Consider the following 19,492-nt stretch of genomic DNA (forward strand, 5'->3'; position numbering starts at 1 on the left):
TCATACATGAATTTGTATTTAAATACTTTAATATATGTACTTCATAAGAAAATACATATTTATATAATATTTTTGCTCAGTGTACATTTCTAAATGTTTTTATCCTATAATGCTGAGAGCTGTATTGCAAAGTCAGAGAAGTGCGAAATCCAAAGATTATGTTCCTTTCCATGCATTAGTCCAGGAGGTGAGAATTAAGTTAGTTTGCCTAAAAATGTAAACCAGACGAAACTGTTCTTGATCCCTACATGTGGTCCAGGGTGTGATCCATAAGCTGATCAGAGCACACTTATTTGGGAGCAAGCTTCATTTAGTACAGTGGGACTTACTATGGGATAAACCTGCATAGAATCAGGCTGCATGTTATTAGGGATACAGGAGAAATTTGATGCAGTTCACATTTAAACCTACCTAACTCACATTTTTCAAAATAGCATAAGATTTGAAACACAACCATCCTTTAAAATGCGGACTTCTCCAAATTTTACAGGGCAGTTATCCAACCAGGCAATGTGTACAAAAATGTATATAAAAAGTGTTGTATATAGTGAAAATAACATACAAAATGTGTTGTAATAGGGAAAACTTGCTTGTGAAAAAATGTATATACTAGACTGAAAGGAGAAATTTGCTCCATAATGCAGATGAATTTTCAAGAGGACCATATACATAAATATGTGTGTGTGTGTGTGTGTGTGTGTGTGTATAGCCAGAAACTGATGAGGTAATGTGAAGGACTGAACTTAAGATTGGGAAAATGAGAAACTGGGAGAATCTGTCTAAAATAGAGATTCACCCACCCTTACTAAGTGCTTGTTTCAAGCTTCCATTCAAGAAGCTCTAAAACAACTTTTTCTTCAGCTGAAAATAATCTCTGTTGACCATTTGCACAAACAGTATTCAGCTATGACAGAATGGTTGTATAGCAAGGAGAGTGGTAATATTTCACACTGGTAATAAAATTGATTGATTGATAAAAATTATCATGGAGAATGATAATAGATAAAGTTTTGTTTAATTGTTTTCTTCCTAGATGGTTGCCCAGGTCTGTGTTATGGAAATGGAAGATGCACCCTTGATCAAAATGGATGGCACTGTGTCTGCCAGGTGGGCTGGAGTGGAATGGGATGCAATGTTGTCATGGAAATGATGTGTGGAGACAGCATCGATAATGATGGAGGTACGGGCATGCTTTATGACCCCCAAGTATTGTGCAATTAGATCCTATGTATTGCCTTTTTGAGGGATGTGGGTGGCGCTGTGGGTTAAACCACAGAGCCTAGGTCCTGCCGATCAGAAAGTTGGCGGTTTGAATCCCCGCGACGGAGTGAGCTCCCGTTGCTGGGTCCCTGCTCCTGCCAACCTAGCAGTTCGAAAGCAAGTCAAAGTGCAAGTAGATAAATAGGTATCACTCTGGCAGGAAGGTAAACAGCATTTCTGTGCACTGCTCTGGTTCGCCAGAAGCGGCTTAGTTCTGCTGGCCACATGACTCAGAAGCTGTACGCCGGCTCCCTCGGCCAGTAAAGCGAGATGAGGGCCGCAACCCCAGAGTCGGTCACGACTGGACCTAATGGTCAGGGGTCCCTATACCTTTACCTTTTATTGCCTTTTTGCTGTCTTACTTCCCACCCCGCTGAGGGCCATCTGTAATCAGAAGTAACTTAATCAGAAGTTTTTAGTACTGATCCTGTTTTGACCAGCAAGCTTGTTGCTTGCTTGTTTTTAAATTAATTTCATTCTTTTAATTTTCTGTTATTTGTGAGGCTATTTGGGGCTAAAAGCAAGTATATCACATGAATATATAAAATGGCAAATAAGCAAAGTGAAGGACCACACTGCAGAGTGCACAATTCAGACATGATTCTCTGAAGTAGGATAATAATGTGTCCTCCCAACCATTTCATCCCACCTCCAAACTCTTCATCTTCAAATATGCACATAACATTAAAGGCACCTCTCTCAATCTGAAACAGTGCAACAGATGCACAGCTGTGGAGTGCTGATTTGAGCTTGTGGCGTACATCTGTGCCATGCTGGCAGGACTTAATGATAGCAGCCGTGTTCAGCTGATGCCCGCCGTGGCAAAAATTTCTGAGTTTTCTGAGAAATTGCCACATTTTACTACTTCTTTCATTTTATTCCTGTTTGCCTCTCCCACTTTGCTCCTTTGGCACAGCAGCCACAAGTTTCGTGACTGGGAGTGGCCTAAAATATATGGAGGGCACCAGGCTGGCAAATGATGATCGAAGATGATATTTCAAATTTGCTGACAAGGTACACACACACACACGCTTTTGTATGTCCAGCTATTGTTCAAAAAGCAGCAGGGTTGGTTCCATATAAACTGCCTGGAAAGCCTATGCTGAAATCTTTGAGTGTGACATTCTCACATTAGAGCCTCAGGCTCCAGAATAATGGCACTACCTAAAACCAGAACCAACAAGACTGCAGATTGCAAGCAGTCTGGGTGAGGATTACATCACTTCTAAGCTTTCTGTAGAGCATAGAGCATGCTGTGGCTCTACAGAGATGTGTCCAAGCCTCCAAGCAGATATTCACTCTGATTGCCAGACGTTCTTACTTAGGCTGTGCAGCTGGTTTTGAGTAAAAGCGGGAGCGTTCCAAATTTGATCCAGGCCCCAATCTTGCCATCCTACAACCTGCAATTACAGCCCTCCCTTGACCCCCATCCTGCTAAGCCCCCCCTTTAAAAAGAGCAACAGACAATGGTAGTTTTTATTGGTGTTTTTGCATACAAAATAAGATCTCCAAAACCAAGGCCTCAAAAAACAATCCCAGCAGCAGATGTTGAAACAATTTTAATGTTGTTATGAACTGCTTTTATATCCTGCCTTTCCTTCTGGAGGAGCCCTGATTGGCAAACATATCTGTACTATAAAATATTATAGGAAGCATCCTAAAAGCAGTGTCCGTTAATGTCAGTGGGTTGGACTAACAAAGGGTACAATCCTAGCAAGTATGTAGCTTGTGGACACATCTATGCTGTTAGAGGCCAACTGCCCTCTGTGTCTAGGAGTGCCTTCATTTTGTACACCAGCTGTAGCCATATCTGGATTAGGAGGATCTGACTACAGTGGTACCTCGGGTTACATATGCTTCAGTTTACATATGCTTCAGGTTACAGACTCTGCTAACCCAGAAATAGTACCTCGGGTTAAGCACTTTGCTTCAGGATGAGAACAGAAATTGTGCTCCAGCGGTGCAGCAGCAGCAGCAGGAGGCCCCATTAGCTAAAGTGGTGCTTAAGGTTAAGAACAGTTTCAGGTTAAGAACGGACCTCCGGAACAAATTCAGTACTTAACCCAAGGTACCACTATACTAGAGTCCAAGCATTGGTAACCTTGAGACTAGATTACTGCAATGTGAGGCTGCCCTTGGCCCTGAAACTCCAGCTGGTGCAGCTGATGTGACACCTCTGCTAAAACATCTCCATTGGCTGCTCATCTACCAGGCCAGGTTGAGCACTCTTATGTTAACATACAAAGCCCTGAACCACTTGGATCCTTTACAGACTGCCTGAGCCCTTATATCCTAGCTGAGATAATCCAGAGAAGCAATGTTCGTTGCCCTTCATGCCACAGAGGCCCAACTTCCCTCAACCAAAAGTTAGGCATTTAGTGTTGCCCATCTCCATGCTGGGGAACATTCTTTAAGCAGAGATACATCAGACATCTCCACTTTTGACTTTTAAGTGTCTCTTCAAAAAAAAATGTATGCCAACAGGCCCACACAGCAGTTTTGAATAACTTTTGTTTAACCATTTTAAAACAATTGCTTTGCATGGTTTTTAAATGTTGTTTTGTATTTTATTGTTTTATCATAAGTTGCTGTAAACTGTCCTGGTATTTTATAAGATGGTAGCAGGGCTTTTTTTCAGCTGGAACTCAGTTCCAGCACCTCTCAGGTGGGTGCATTGCCATTATAAGAGAACAAGGGAAGTGTTCATGGTGAGTTCTGGCACCTCTTTTATTAGAAAAATAGCACTGTGTTGTATATTAGCTGTTTATTGTGTATACAACACAGGGTGCTGTTGGCACTGTGATCTAAACCACTGAGCCACTTGGGCTTGCTGATCGGAAGATTGGCGGTTTGAATCCATGCAACGGGGTGAGCTCCCATTGCTCTGTCCCAGCTTCTGCCAACTAAGTGGTTTGAAAGCATACCAGTGCAAGTAGATTAATAGGTACCGCTGCGGCAGGAAGGTAAACGGCGTTTCTGTGTGCTCTGACACTCGTCACGGTGTCCCATTGCGCCAGAAGCGGTTTAGTCATGCTGGCCACATGACCTGGAAAGCTGTCTGTGGACAAGTGCCGGCTCCCTTGGTCTGAAAAGCAATATGAGCACTGCACCCGATAGTCACCTTTGGCTGGACTTAACCGTCCAGGGGTCCTTTACCTTACCTTTACCTTTACAACACAGAGCAAAAAAAAAAATATAGGAACTTGCTGTCATTCCATCCCAAATACTCTAGCCAAACTTGAACCTAGCTTTGCTACTTTTATTTTCCTTCCTTCCTTCCTTCTCCATTGTTTTTTCCTTACTGATGTAGATAAAACTAACTCAGCTTATCATTCTTTCACATATAGATTATTGCACAGTATTATTTTCTCATCTTCCTATCTCACATTGTAAGCTGCTTATCTCTGTCCTTAATTCTTCTGCTTACTGATCTTGCACAGCAGTCCAACATGTATCTCCTTTTTTCTTCTCTCTTCCTCATTTCATATTGAATAGGAGGTGCCGCACCTTGCTTTCCTTACCTTGCTACTCTGCTTTCAGTTTATTTACCTTTTTGCATTGTGTGACCAGGTGGCGACAGCCCCAGCCCCCAGGGATATGGAATTAAAATTAGGCCCAATTTTATTAAACTTCCAAATGTAGGAAGACCTTGGCTTAGGACTTAGGCATGTATACCTCCCAGCCCCTCAGCCGGGGGGAACTGGGGCTCATCAGCGCAAAAGAGATATGGGGGTGCTCTGTGAGACATAAGTGTAGCTCACTGACGACCTTTCAGTGTATGACCAGTGACACCCATATATATATATAACCCCTTTAAGAGGGGGACCCTGGAATCGCTGCTGCAGTGGGGTGAGTCACCACTTCTCTCCCCCCCCCCCCATATAGGGAAGAAAAGACTAAAGGATTCCATCCAAGTCCATAAACCACCCAAGTTGTGACAAATTGCTACGGGGAAGACAAAACCTGCAATGCAGGAAAATTTCTTCCCGGTCCTTCAACAGCAACTGTCAAAGACCGCAGCAGCACCCTCCAAACAGGAAGAAAAAGTTAATCTGCAAACAAGAAACATTAAACAAAGGGAGGGTAGGGTGGGTGAATCTCCAGAGCTGACTGCCTGGCTATTGTTGGCTCCACCCCCTATTTATAAATGAGGCTGGCCCCACCTCCCAGCAAAAAACTTGATTACTGAGGCTGGGTGTGAACCTCCTAAAATTAACACTGAGAGGCAAGCCAGCTCCTGTTTGCCAGTAAGCTCCCTGGGAACCGTAGCACCACGCGCGATCCCTCAAAGGGCATCCACAATGTAAAGTGTGAGTGCTCATTCTCCATTCTTCTGTTGGCTATTGCACCACCAACTTCAGTCTAAACTCTCTCCTCAGCTGGCCCCCACCTGCCTAGCTCTTTCCTTACCACCAGTCCAGGGGCTGTTATCTCCAACTATGGGCCACCTAGCCTTTTATCACCCCCCCATTGGAGATTCACCCTTCCCTTCTTGCACAGGTACTTCATTGTGTGGAGAAAAAGTAGAGCATAGATGTATGGATGGTAAGCAAGGAATGCTGAAATTGTCGTGCACGCGCGCACACACAAACACACATATAATATCCATGGTGTTTCTATTGTTAAGTCTCTTTGAGATGTTTCCTAGGAAGAGATCGTAAATGCAGGTAAATAAATAAATAATGCATTCTTCCCAGCTGTTGATCCTTTGGCTGCTGTATTGCAACATTTTTTCCTGTATTATCCATTTCAGATGGTTTGACAGACTGTATAGACCCTGACTGCTGCCAGCAAAGCAATTGCTATTCAAGCCCGCTCTGTCAAGGGTCCCCTGATCCCCTTGACCTCATTCAGCAGAGCCAGCCTCCTTTCTCTCAGCATCCTCCAAGGCTCTTTTATGATAGAATCAAGTTTCTTATTGGCAAGGAAAGCACTCATGTAATCCGAGGAGATGTCTCATTTGAGAGCAGGTAAGTGTTTTGTGTGTTTTCTTTACTACTGAAAGCTGCTTTCCAAATTGAAGGTACTCAACCACTACACGGGTAGGAATGGTTGGTGTGTGTGTGTGGAATTAAATGATCCTTTATAACTTCTTTGGGGAATATTGCCTGGTCTTCTCCACGCTTACAATAAGGCCATAAACTGATATTTTAGATTTGCTGCATAGGTCTTTTACACATATATACTGTTTTCAGTTTTCAGTCATGAAATAGCGTTGACATGCAAAAATGTCCAATAACTTAATAAAAAATAGTTTACATTTGTTTACATTTAAAACAACAGGAAGAATGCTGCAGTCCTTTTAAAGCTTTTTTTGGAAGCTCTGACCAAGAAGGATACTTCCTTTTGAAAGATAAATGGCCCCATGTAGAATCATCTCAGGAGCTCATGGTCACATTCTATGATATTTCTGTATTTTTGGTTGAATTCTGATGCTATTTTTTGTTGTTTTGATTGATATATATCTTGTACTTTTATTGTATGTTTCTTTTGAGTTCATATGTGTTAATCTTGTTCACTACTTTGGGGACCTTTGGGCTAAAAAGTTGTATATAAATGAAACTCCCCACATGTGGTAAATGAGCACACCACAGACAAGATGATGTATGCTGATACACTAGTTTGCTACATGCAAGAAAGGCTGTGTGTCTTTGGAGTGTTTTTCAGGCATAGGACCATAATTTATGGAAGGGCCATAGCAGCTTAGTGGTAGAACAACATTTCAGTCTCCAGCATCTCCAGATAGGAAGGTCTTGCCTGAAACCCTGAAGAGCCTCTGGCAATCAATATCAACGATACTAAGCTGGGTGAACTAATGGCCTGACCCAGTAAAAGGCAGCTTCCTATTCCCTTGCCCGAAGAATTCAGGGGCTATAACAGAATAGGCTCTGACTGCTGTGGAAGGAACTGTAGCTCAATGGTAAGGTCATAGTTTGGATGCAGAAGGTCCTCTGACATCTCCATTTGGGGAGAGGGGAGATCTAGGTGGCCAATGAGACACTGGAAAGCTCGTCAATATTTAACACTGGGCTAGATGTACAAATACTTACATTCCTGTGAAAAAGTTGAAATCTGGAACCGGGCTTCTTCATTGGTTGTTCTTAAATTGGGGAGAAATTTCCAAAGGCAAAGTGACGCTTCATATGTGGGGCTAAGCTGGTGCAGTTTGTGAAGGAAGAGCCATTTGGGAGACTCTTGAATTATGTACATGATCTAGATCTGTATCAGTTTGTTTGGAATGGCATGGAGGGGGTAATCTGTGGACAGAAACCAGCATAGTAGAGAAAGATCTTCCTGATCTAACAAATAGCTCTGTGTACCTTACGTCAGTAAAGACATTTAAACCAGTTTGTTCTGTTGCTGAACTAAAAATGAGCAGGATATTACAGCCACAACAAACCTCTGAAGGTGGCTTGCTTAAGCAGGTAGTATCAGGCTGGAGTTGCATGAGCTTGGGTAAGTCTAAGCAGAAAAGACTCTCCTGGATCAGAGCAAAGGCCTATCTAGTCCAGCATCCTGTTTCCCACAGTGGCTAGCCCTGATGTCTCTTGAAAGGCTCCGCATCATGACATGAGGGCAATAGCCATCTCCTGTAGTTCCCAAGTAACTGTATTGAGAAGCAATGCTGCTTTTAATCCTAGAGGCAACATACTGCCATTATGGCTATTAGTCTCATCCTCCTGACAAGGTCTGGAGTTCAATTGAGCCCTTCTATACGTCTTGATCTCTCCCTCTTTCACGAAAAGTAGAGTGACTTTAAAGAGTAGTCCTTTATCTTTGAGCCTTGCACTCTGTCACCTCTCAGTCTATTGGAAGCATTGGGGTGCAACTCTCCTTGGAGGCTGATGGGCCTGCATAGGAAAAAGTAGATAGAGGGAGGACCCTCCCAAGTTTCCTCAACTGTCCTTTCTGACCTAACCTGTGGTGACCTTTCCTCAGGTGCTAGACTGATAGGCTTTTTGACCTCATGACCTGCTTCCTGCTTCTTCATCCTCACCTTAGGAGAGGATACGTCTTTTCTGTCCTGCTTACTGAGGTACAAGAGCAAGCATGGCTCAAGGCAATGTCACCTTAGCTAGGATCTTTCTTAGCCAGCATATACTGTCCAGAATGAATGTAGCTTTCTTATTTTCCTAAACTCAGAGTCTCATGGTGATTCTATCCAAGTTAAGTGTGCCCCTTCAGTAGGAATGTACAGTATTAAGTTAAACTTCTGGTTGGTGTTTTAACTCCAAATGGCAGCACAGTCAGCATGAGGCCTCTGGGGTACAGAAGGCACAGTTCCTCAGGGTGAATCTGATTCAAGAGGTGCTGCCTCTTGGGGGCCTGTTTTGGTTCTCTGGTCAAAGGGGCTGCTGGCTGACTGGATCAGGCCTGGTGGCAAGGCCTAGGTTCAGTCCCTCCATGGCTTGCACCACTGGTCTTCCTGAACCAGCTGGTCACTCATTCTCTGTCAGAGAATAGTATGATGTAATTCCTCATCCAACCAGGAGTTTCTGCCAGGAAGTTCTCATCAGTTCTTATTCAAACAGGAAATTATCATCAATGTGCCTTAGATTCAGTTTGCTGGAAAATAATGGTGGTTGTGTGAGTGAATGATATACCTTTGAGTCTATAATACATATGTGTGTTTCTGTGTGACTATAGAGAAGTAGTTTAATGCTCTGAAGGCAAGGTTACTGATATTTTCCTCCGAAAAGGGAGTAACATTTGAAATATGCAGCTCATAAGGTTTTATACAGCAGCCCACCCCAGGCAACTATAATTTATGTACTGGTGTCGACAGCCACAGATCATCCATAATACCTAACAGTTTCTCATGTACCTTGGCCTGTAAATTAGATTTCTTGGTTCTTAAACGTTGTTGTACTGAAGGAGAAAATATAGCTAGTTGTGCTGATGTACTAGAGAAGGAGAAATCCCAAAATAAGGATAGGATAATATCTTTATTAGATCAGTGTCTGGATTGGCAGCCACCTGAGGACTCCACACACACCATTCTGAGATCCATCATGAAAGATAAGCAGGATATGAATGTAATTAAATAAAAAATATTAGGTTAGACCATGCTAGGTGCAAAACAGATTTGAGGTTGCACCAAAGGTTAATAGGAAGAAGGAAAAAAACAACCATTCTACCTTTGAAAACAAAAAAGGCAACATTTGGATTCATTTCCTATGCGCTGCAATTAACACATGATATGGATCTGAATTGTTCTTTGTGCTGAATGTCAAAATTGGATGCCAAACATGCTTTTAAAGGAAGCTGGGAGGCTTGTATGATGTGGAAACAATAAGAGGCAGGTATTAAAATGCCCCTGTGAAGGAATGGAGCTTTCAGTATTTTGTGTTTGTGTTTTTGTATGCAAGTAATGGGTTATAGAATGGTTTTGCTCTAAAGGCTCTCATGCATAAGAAGGTTAAAAAAACAACTCACACAAATGTTAAAAGTTCAAGGGAATGTTTTGCTCAGAATGCTGTTCACAGGAGGGTCAAAAGTTTAAGAGGATATGTTTTGCGCAGGATATTCAAAAGTTGTTCCTAAGAACATGGCAATTCATGGGAAGTAGAAACTTAACTAAGATACTACTCATCTACTGCTTAATTAAAGTGCTGGAAGTTAGCTAAACATCAAGGACTTTGTTGTGCAGAGCTGGAGTTTAAGAGCTGCAAGAGAATAAGAGGGATAAACAGTTTTTAAGACTGCATAAACAATGGAAAGTGTTGGCGTTTCCAGTTGGATGCTGCAGGAGGAAGAAACCAAGAGAGGACCATAAAGGGATCCACAAGCTGAACTGTGGGGTGAAAATTGTTAAGTATTGGCTTGATTCAGGAAACATTCTAGAATAGGTATAGCTGGATGCTTTTATCTCTTAAACTCTAATGGATAACTATGCAAACTTTAAAATTAGAGTCTTTCACCCCGAAATTTCTCCCTCAACCTGCTTAACTTTTCATTTTGCTAAATTCTTAAGTAAAATCATAATATGGTCTGAAACATTATTATTCACCCTGTGTCTGAATGCTGTACCACTTTATCTAATACTGGAAGAAAAGAAGAGACTGAGAGGAGATATGATAGCCATCTTCAAACATCTAAAGGGCTGTCACATGGAAGATGGAGCAAGCTTGTTTTCTCCTGCTCTGGAGGGTAGGACCCAAACCAATAGATTCAAGTTACAAGGAAGGAGATTCCAACTAAACACCACAAAGAATTTCCTAGTTTGACAGTGGAACAAACTTCCTCGGAAGGTGGTGGACTCTCTTTCATGGGAGACTTTAGTCGAGATTCCTGCATTGCAGGGAGGTTGAACTAGATGCCCCTTGGGGTCCTTTTTAACTCTACAATTCTATGATTCGAAGTTCAGAAGTGCTGTTTGGTGTGAGCAGCCAGAGACGGGGGAAATAATATCTACAGAGTGACAGCAGTGAGGTTTTAAAAAAAGGTGGAGTTGGTTTGGCTGATTTGTTTGAGAGGAATAAAAAGAGAAGCAAGGCAGAGACTTTCATAATAGATAGACCATGGCTTGACTGTTTTGGGAACTGTACTAGACTGTGATTTCAGGACTGACCCTAGGATTCCATGCCTGAATCTTCTTCAGAGACAGGAGCCTGTCTGTACAGATTGAACCTTTCTCTTTGCATTGGACCTGAACCTGTATTTGATCATTGACTCCTCTCTAGTGTTGCCCTTGGGACTGTTGTCAGTAGCACTTTCTCCTTACACTACGCTGCTTGCTGTGTGCACTATTGGGACTTACCTCAATATAAAACAGGTTTCAGGACAGTTTGTGTACCCATGTTTACAAACCTATGGTTATTCACATGCGTAGTGAACACTTTCAGTTCTAGGAATTATCTCCTTCAGTTAAACCAAGTTCACTGAACTAATTCAAAAATCTCTAAACTAAACCTGAAAGTAGTTTCCATAATTAAAGACAAATTTAATTTGTCTTTAAGCAGCATTGTAAGTTTCTGGCTATACTGCTGCTAAGCACTTTTAGCACTTAATCAGGAACAGCAGGAAGCACAATTTTGATGGAGTGTCTCCATCAAAAGAAGGAGGAGCAAAGGTATGAGGAGGAGATGCTGCAGTAGAAACAACCACCACCACCCAAGGTCACAGCAAAGGATTTCATGGCATTCACCCCTGGAGAGGATCCCTATGTGACTCTTCTTACCTTTGCATGAACATTTCCTGTGACACTTGGCAAAAATCAATATCAGTACTAAGCATTGGTGCAATGTATCAAGTATTCAGAGCATATCACATACATTATCTCAGTAATCCTTGATACAACCCTGTAAAGGTGACCATTGTTTTATCTCTGTATTGCAAACACTGAGATAGGGGAGATGACATGGCTTAGTTCATGGCAGAGAGAAAATTTTGACTGGCGCTTACTAGATTTCACTTATAGTCACAATATAACACCAGTGTTGAGATTGCCCTTCAGTCACTTACCTTTCATGATGGACCCCTTAGCACTTCTAAATGAGCCAAATATATCGACCTACTTAAAGCGTGAAAAGACTTGACAGTCTGATGTTCATACTGTGGCCATGGATTGAGGGTGTGCATATTAAAATAGTTTACCCATTTTTAGCCACATATTGCTAGCAATTTGCTTGATTTGCCTTCATACATGTGACTAAAATTATTCTAGGCCTAGAGTTAATTGCCCTCCCGAGGTTGCTTAGACCAGTGTTGTCAGTAGGAAGGAAATGTATAAACCTTACTAGACCTTTTTTCCTTAATACATTTCACTGTAACATTTGATGCAATAAATTATACATTTCTTTGAGTAAAATTACCATTTGTTAGTTTGTCTATCAGACATACACTTCAGCAGTTAATGCCTCTTCTGTTGCTCAGAAAAGACTTGTAACGTTATGTGTAAGACAATGTACAAGCAATTGAAAATACAAGACATACAGCTAGAGAAAGAAATAATTGAGCCTAAGGCTATCCATAACTACTAGTCATGATGGCTATGTTCTACCACCACTATCAGAGGCAGTATGCCTGTGAATATGAGTTACTATAAAGCATAAGTGGACAGGCTGCAGTAGTACTCAGGTCCTGCTTGTGGGCTTCACATAGGCATCTGGTTGGGTACTAGAGCAACAGGGTGCTGGACTAGATGGGTCATTGGCTAGATTCAGCAGGCTCTTATTATTGCTGTTGGCATCTGCCTGTCTTGGGAGACAATGGAGAGTACACTTTGGGGGGTGAAGTCAAACATTTGGAGAGTTGCAGCGCCTGCTACAGCTGTAGAGACCCATATGAGAGAGACATAGTTTGTTGTAGCTGAGGCAGATGAAGGCATCTGGTTTTGTGATGCAGATGCATCATGGTGTTCGTTCTCTCTGCGCTCTATCCAGTGGTCACCCCTCCTTTGTACACTCTTGTTGATGAATGACCTGTCTGTCTCCAGGCACTACAGTCTTCTGCAAGGGATTCCCACATGGCAGGGTTGATGTTTCTAGCCTTCATGTCTCACTTGCAGTCATCTTTGTAACAGATATTGATCTGCCAAGGGGCCTGGTGCCTGAAGACAGCTCCCCTGTAGAACATGTCCCTGCGAATCCTGCTGTTTTGTGGACATGCCCAAACCAGTGCAGATGTCACTGAGACAGGAGTGTGAATGTGGTAGGACTGTGGTATTAGGTGTGCACATCTTTATTTGAGACTCTGCCCTGTCATGTGATGCCCCAAATCTTCCTGACAACAGCACATGTGGAAGGTGTTGAGACATCGCTCCTGGTGGTTGTAAGTCACTTCCATAAAGCAGCATGCTCAACACACAAGGCTGGTAGACCTTCATCTTAGGATCAGTTGTTAGCATTACATTCTCCCATACCATTTTGGGAGAGGGAGAGGCAAGCCATTGCCATGACTGCTTTGCCAATATGCTTATCCAGTTCAGTGTCAGTGGAAAGGTTGCTGGTTATGGTGGAGTCCTCTGCAAAATCCATGCAAGGGACCCTATTTTGTTAGGGGATTGCAATGCAAGCCCCTTCCTGAATCAGAGTGGAGTTTGTATGGAATCCTGCAAAACTGGGGAGGATTAAACCTTGCTCATCAGCTGGTGAGTGGGGGGTTAAATTATCCTTACTTTGACTGTGTGCACTGTTCCTCCTCCTGCCTCTCTAGCTCACACTGGCAATGCCATTTCAGCCTCAGTGGCCAAGGGAAATGGTGGACAATGGTAGAGCAGGATGGTTGCTGTGGACCTGTCTAGGCCTTTCCTAACAATTCCTCCACAGCTCGCCTGGACCACCCACCTCTGTCTCAATCTGTGCTTTTGTCTCTTATCTCCCTCCTCCGCTTCCCTTTTCCTCAGGGTCCATCACTGCTGTGATGGTGATGCAGTTCTCAGAAGTTTATTATAATGCTGTACTTCACTGTACAACCTGTGCAACTATCATTGGATGTCTCAGTATCTTCCTTTGTTTATGCTCATTTCACCCTGTCTTATTGCAGACGTGCTTGTGTTGTTCGAGGCCAGGTGGTAGCGATAGATGGAACCCCCCTGGTTGGCGTGAATGTGAGTTTCCAAAACCACAATGATTATGGATACACCATCAGCCGACAGGATGGAAGGTGAGATAGTTTATTCTGTGTCTTCTGATACTATTTTACTTCATTTTTGAGAAGCATTTGGTTAATTCAGTTGTTGAAAATAACTTGGCTGTCAACTAATTAAATAATTAAGTCTGGAGACTCATCTGTCTTTTAAACTGATAAGTTACTTGGTTTTATTTTAATGCAAATCAGCAAAATATACAATTTTTGGTAAATATTTTTAGTTAATTTTTCAGTCGATAAAAGACAAGTAAAGCAGCTATAACAAAAGATCAGAAATAGAGAACATTAACACAAAACAAAATAAATATATAGATATGCATGGTAAATGCAGTCTGTGGGTTGAGTAGAAAGGTGAAATTTGTATGTATTTGAATAAGGCACATTGGTAGTTTCTGTATAATTTCAAATTACCGAGTCTTGTGATGGTAGTTTTCTTGAGAATATTGATGTTGCTCTATAAGTAATAAAAAATCCCAAGTCCTTATCTAAATTTCAAATTACATGAAATTTTCTCCATTACAAAATATACCATTCTGAGACATACTACATGCACTATAACAAACATAAATGAACAAAAGTCCTCGTCAGAAAATAAAATATACCTTCAACACTTTATTTTTACTATTGTTTTATAGGTGATTGTATGGCTTTTATTCTATTCATTGTACCACTTTTACTTTTTTCTGATTTTACATCATGCTTTGGACTTTTACATTTTTGTAAGTCACTTGGAGATTTCTTACGTGGCAAGCAACTAATAAATTGAAATAACAGTAATTGTTATGTGCCACCCCAATCTCTGAGCGACAAGAGATTCCAGGAGTTTCAGGCACTTACCCAGCGTTCGGTTTTGTTGGAATGAGAGAAAGTGGAGCCTGTTGTATCTTTGGGATATGTGGTTTATTGACACCAATATGCAACCTGAACCTAAGGTGGAGAGGCTCACAGCATTAACAACCCAACAGATATTGCTTCTCCATTAGTGACAGCTTTGGATCCAGCACAAATCAAGCAAGTCCAGCTTCTTGACTTGTTTTTCCGATGAGTTCACGCACCACTACCTTGGCTGTTGTCCTTCTAGCTACCAGACAGGCAGGAAGGAGAAAGGCCTACTCATTTGCCATATGGTGCACAGCAACTTCTTTGGTTATGCTACTCATGGTCCTTAAATGGCCAGCTAAGGCTATTGTCTTAAAATCACTTAGACAGGCTATAGTCAATCTATAAAAATGAATGTGTTGCCAGTAATGTTGTTTTTGTTTCAATCAATCCTGGTGATCAACAAGACAGATTGTTTCAATGTATTGCGAAAAGATATTTCTAAATATATCTAGCAGGGGCGGGGGAGAACGAGAAAAAATTATGAAATATTGAAAGATGCAAAAGACAGAGGAGGTTTCTCCCTGCTGGGTATGAGTTTATATTATGAAGCATTTTGCCCTTGATGGTTGAAGGAATGGATGACATTGGAGAATCCACATATCTTAGATTTAGAAGGTCATGGTAATATTTTTGGTTGGCACGCCTATTTGTGGTATGAAAAGGTGAAAGTACATAAAGGATTTACAAATCACATAATTAGAGAATTTTTTTATAGAGTATGGGATAAATATAAAAGTTGGTTGGAAACACAAATACCACTTTGATTCTCACCTTTGGAAGCCATAGCGGTAATGAAAAAGAATATAATAGAAGGTTGGACAACTTATAGAAAATTATTAAAACAAGGGGGAGGAGAGTATAAATTGAAAGGATTTAAGGATTTATCAGGAAAGCTAACAACATGGATACAATATCATCATTTGAATGAAGTATTTAAGAAATATAGGATCCAAGGGTTTGGGGAACAAATATCACAATTGGAGAGAGATCTGTTTTAATGTTAAAGTGCTGTCTGAAATCTATAAGATATTATTGGCATGGGAGACAAAGGATGAGCAATTAAAATCTTCAATGATTCAATTTACAGCATGCTATAGTTTAAGAGAAAACTACTGTTATAAACATGGTATCAAACACTGACTAAATTGTCAAAAATGTATAAAACAAAATCAAATACGTGTTGGAAATACAAAGAGAAAGAAGGTATTTTTTATCATGTATGGTGGTCTTGTAGTAAGATTAAAGCTTACTGAGAAATGATTATAATGAACTGAAAAAGATGTTTAAAATAACATTTGTAAAAAAACACACACACCCAAAAGCTTTACTTTTGGGAATTATAAGGGAAGAACTACCTAAACAGTATAGAAATGTATTCATGTATGCGACAACAGTGGCAATAATGTTATTTGCCCAGAAATGGAAAGAAGGAGAAGTCCCAATGAAAGAATACGGATACAAAACTTGTGGAATACAGTGGTACCTCGATTTCCAAACGTAATCTGTTCCAGAAGTCCATTCGACTTCTGAGGCGCATTCAAAAACGGAGGCATTTACTTCCGAGTTTTCAGTATTTGAGTTCTGAAACGTTCGACTACAGAGGCATTCGAAAACTGAGGTACCACTGTATGCAGAAATGGAGAAACTTACCAGAAAAAATAAGAAATGAAGATGACAAACTTTTATAACAGAATGGAAATGGTTTGTTGAATATTTTCAAACAAACTGTAAACAGATAAGGACATTGGCAGGATCATTGTAATAACCTACAGTCTCATAAGAGCATATATTTAAAGTAGATGAAGAAAAGAATAAGTTAATTTAGAATAAGCAGGAAATGTAAAAAATAAATTTAAGGAACCACAGAAAAGGATGAAGTCAGTCAAGTTTTGAAATGTTAGAATGATTGTAAAACTATTGAAATGTGTTTAACTGAAAATCATAAATAAATAAATAAATGAAATGAAATGAAATGAAATGAAATGAAATCACCTAGATAGAGGAACTGGTTAGGCGAACTGATTGTCATACACAGATACAGAAACCCAAGAATCAGAAGGGACTCAGGGCATTATTCAGGCTGACGCACACGAACACCACAAACTCACATAATAATAATTAATTTCCCCTTCCATAATGCAATAGCACATCTGTGCAAAAAATTAGTTGCTGTTTTTTAAAAAAGTGCACCCTTAACACACAGTTCGTGGATTGACATTTTGATGTACTGATTAAAATAGGGCCTTATGGATTAATCAACTGAACCGGTTAAAGCTTGTAAATGCAGAAAAAGCTTATGTTCACAAATTCATGGTATGGTTTCCTTTTACTGCAACAGCAGCATAAATACTTTAAAACTGTGAGTAAATAATCTATTGCAGTGTCAAGCCTTGTAAGTAATGGAGCTGATATCCATTCCATATTTTTTGTGATTTTAAAATGCCATGGTAGCAAGTCACCTAATTATTATTTCTGATTTACCTATCTCTTGACAGAGCTGTAGCATGCAAATATGCTCTCTCTAGTTTTGTTTCTTTCTTTCTGTGTAACATTTGGGAAATGTGATGGAATATGCATAATTAAGCCTGACTTCCTATCACAGTTTGTTACCATCAAAGGTTTCCATAAGAGATGCATCCAGTAATAGAGTGAAGTAACTATTTACACTGCCTTACGTTACATGACTATCAATGTTAAAGTCATATGATAATAAGAAACTGTATCATTTCCTCTGTCTAATACCATTTTATGCCCCATACCTCTTCTGGGATAGAGAGCTCTTTTCTATCACAGTCTATCAGCTCAACACACAGTGATAATAAATATGTGAAAACTCTTCATGGTATGTGATGCAGGCAGGTCAGTGGATAACCATTCCAAGTAACTTCTGCAAAGTGTCCAGCAAACCATCTTGCACAGGTACTCAGCATTGATGCAGCCAGGTCAACCTAGTAACTTCCAAAGCTGATTGGCTTAGGATGTGAGTAAGCAACTGACTGTTTACCTGCTTCTTCACATTGTAGGATATCAGTACTCAAACAGCCATGTTGGCAAAGAGTGAAGGTGTAAGTGGCAGGTCAGCTGTTTCATCATTCATTCATTCATTTTCCCTCCCATCTGACTGGGTTGCCCCAGCCACTCTGGGCAGCTTCCAACATAACAAAAATGTTGCACACACACTCAGTCTCCAAGTGGATTCTAGGCACTTACCCAGCATTCATGTTTCCTTTGAAGTGAAGTTCAGCAGAGACTGTGGTGTCTTTATGATATATGGTTTATTTATACATATATACAACCTGAGCCTACAACAGAGGGGCACGCAGCATTTATACCCCAAGATGGCCTTGTCGTCCCCCCCCCCCCCGCCCCGTAGCTGCAGCCTTGGATTCAAACTGAAATCAGATATCTCTCTGGCTCTCTCTAGCTTACCTGTCTGCAGGTTTGCTTCATCTAGCTTCTAGTTCACAACACTCGGCTCTCTAGCCTCCGTCCTTCTAACTGCCCACATGTTGATGGAGGGTTCCCCACCCATCTGCCATCTTGCACAGAGCCCCTTCCTTTGTTCCACTTTATGGCCCATCACCCAGGCTGTCACCTCGTCAGGAAGCTAGCCTGGCTGTTCTAAGAATTTGAAGGGGGCCCAGTCATTCAGCCTACCTCCCACAAAAGGCTTAGTACAGTGGATGCTCGGGTTGCGAACGTGATCCTTGCAGGAGGCACGTTCGCAACCTGCAGCATTTGCAACCTGTGACCCGTGTATCTGCGCACGCACGGGTTGCGATTTGGTGCTTCTGTGCATGCGCAAAGCGCGATTTAGCACTTATGCACAAGCGCCAAAACTCGGAAGTAACCGTTCCGGTACTTCTGGGTTCAGTGCAGTGTGCAACCCAAAATCGCGCAACCCGAAGCATCTGTAACCTGAGGTATGACTGTAATAATAGTAAGAGTTTGAACAACAGATGCACTGCAATGCTATTTTGACTCCAATTTTTTTTCCACATTGCATTTGGGCTTCTTCGTTAATGAATTTTAATTTGTTTTTATTTCTTGTAAGCTGCACTAAGAGCTTCAGTATAACGTGGCTTTTTAATGTAGTATAATAAAATAACTAAATGCATACATACACTTAGGCATTTTTTGGCAGTAATATGAGAGCAGCAGCTGTATCACTTGATGGTTCAAAATTTTAAAAGACTGGTAATATTAATATGCCCACCTTGCCCTATGAAGAGTGGTTAACACAGAAAGTGCTTAACCCAAATGTTGGAAAGATGGATTTTCAAAAGGGTATTGTTGAAGCTATATTGGACTAGAATCAGATTTTTTAAAAAGACTTCTTTTGTCTTTTCAGTTTTGACCTAGTGGCTGTTGGGGGCATCTCAGTCACCTTGGTCTTTGAGAGATCTCCTTTTCTTTCTGTGAAAAGGACACTTTGGTTGTCCTGGAATCGGTTTATTGTAATAGACAAAGTAGTCATGCAAAGAGCAGAAGTGGACCCACCATCCTGTGACATCAGTAACTTTGTGAGCCCCAATCCCATTGTCCTCCCTTTTCCTCTCACATCGTTCGGAGGATCATGTCCAGAAAGGGGGACAATTATACCAGAACTACAGGTAAGAGCAAATGCCAATGGTGTAATATCATTGCTGGAATGACAATAAATAATTGGTTATCTATTACGATGGGGACCCCTGTTTGTGTTAAAGCATGGATAATTTAATGGCCTTTAGCTAAGTGTTAGATTTTATTTGATAAAATG

At 41.1% G+C, this 19,492-nt stretch overlaps 1 protein-coding gene across 13 annotated transcripts in view; it reads left to right on the plus strand.

Annotated features, from left to right (window-relative positions):
* Positions 1–19,492, plus strand: part of TENM1 (teneurin transmembrane protein 1) — a 383,082-nt gene that overhangs the window by 253,066 nt on the left and 110,524 nt on the right. For all 13 annotated transcript variants that reach the window (XM_083721963.1, XM_083721975.1, XM_083721972.1 and 10 more), the window contains 4 exons: positions 1,034–1,180; positions 6,014–6,230; positions 13,747–13,866; positions 19,085–19,346. In XM_083721963.1, the coding sequence (XP_083578089.1) occupies positions 1,034–1,180; positions 6,014–6,230; positions 13,747–13,866; positions 19,085–19,346 (746 nt within the window). The remainder of the gene's footprint in view (positions 1–1,033; positions 1,181–6,013; positions 6,231–13,746; positions 13,867–19,084; positions 19,347–19,492) is intronic.

The sequence above is a fragment of the Podarcis gaigeae genome (genome assembly GCF_964106915.1).
Source record: "Podarcis gaigeae genome assembly, chromosome: Z".
In the NCBI taxonomy this organism is placed as follows: Eukaryota; Metazoa; Chordata; class Lepidosauria; order Squamata; family Lacertidae; genus Podarcis; species Podarcis gaigeae.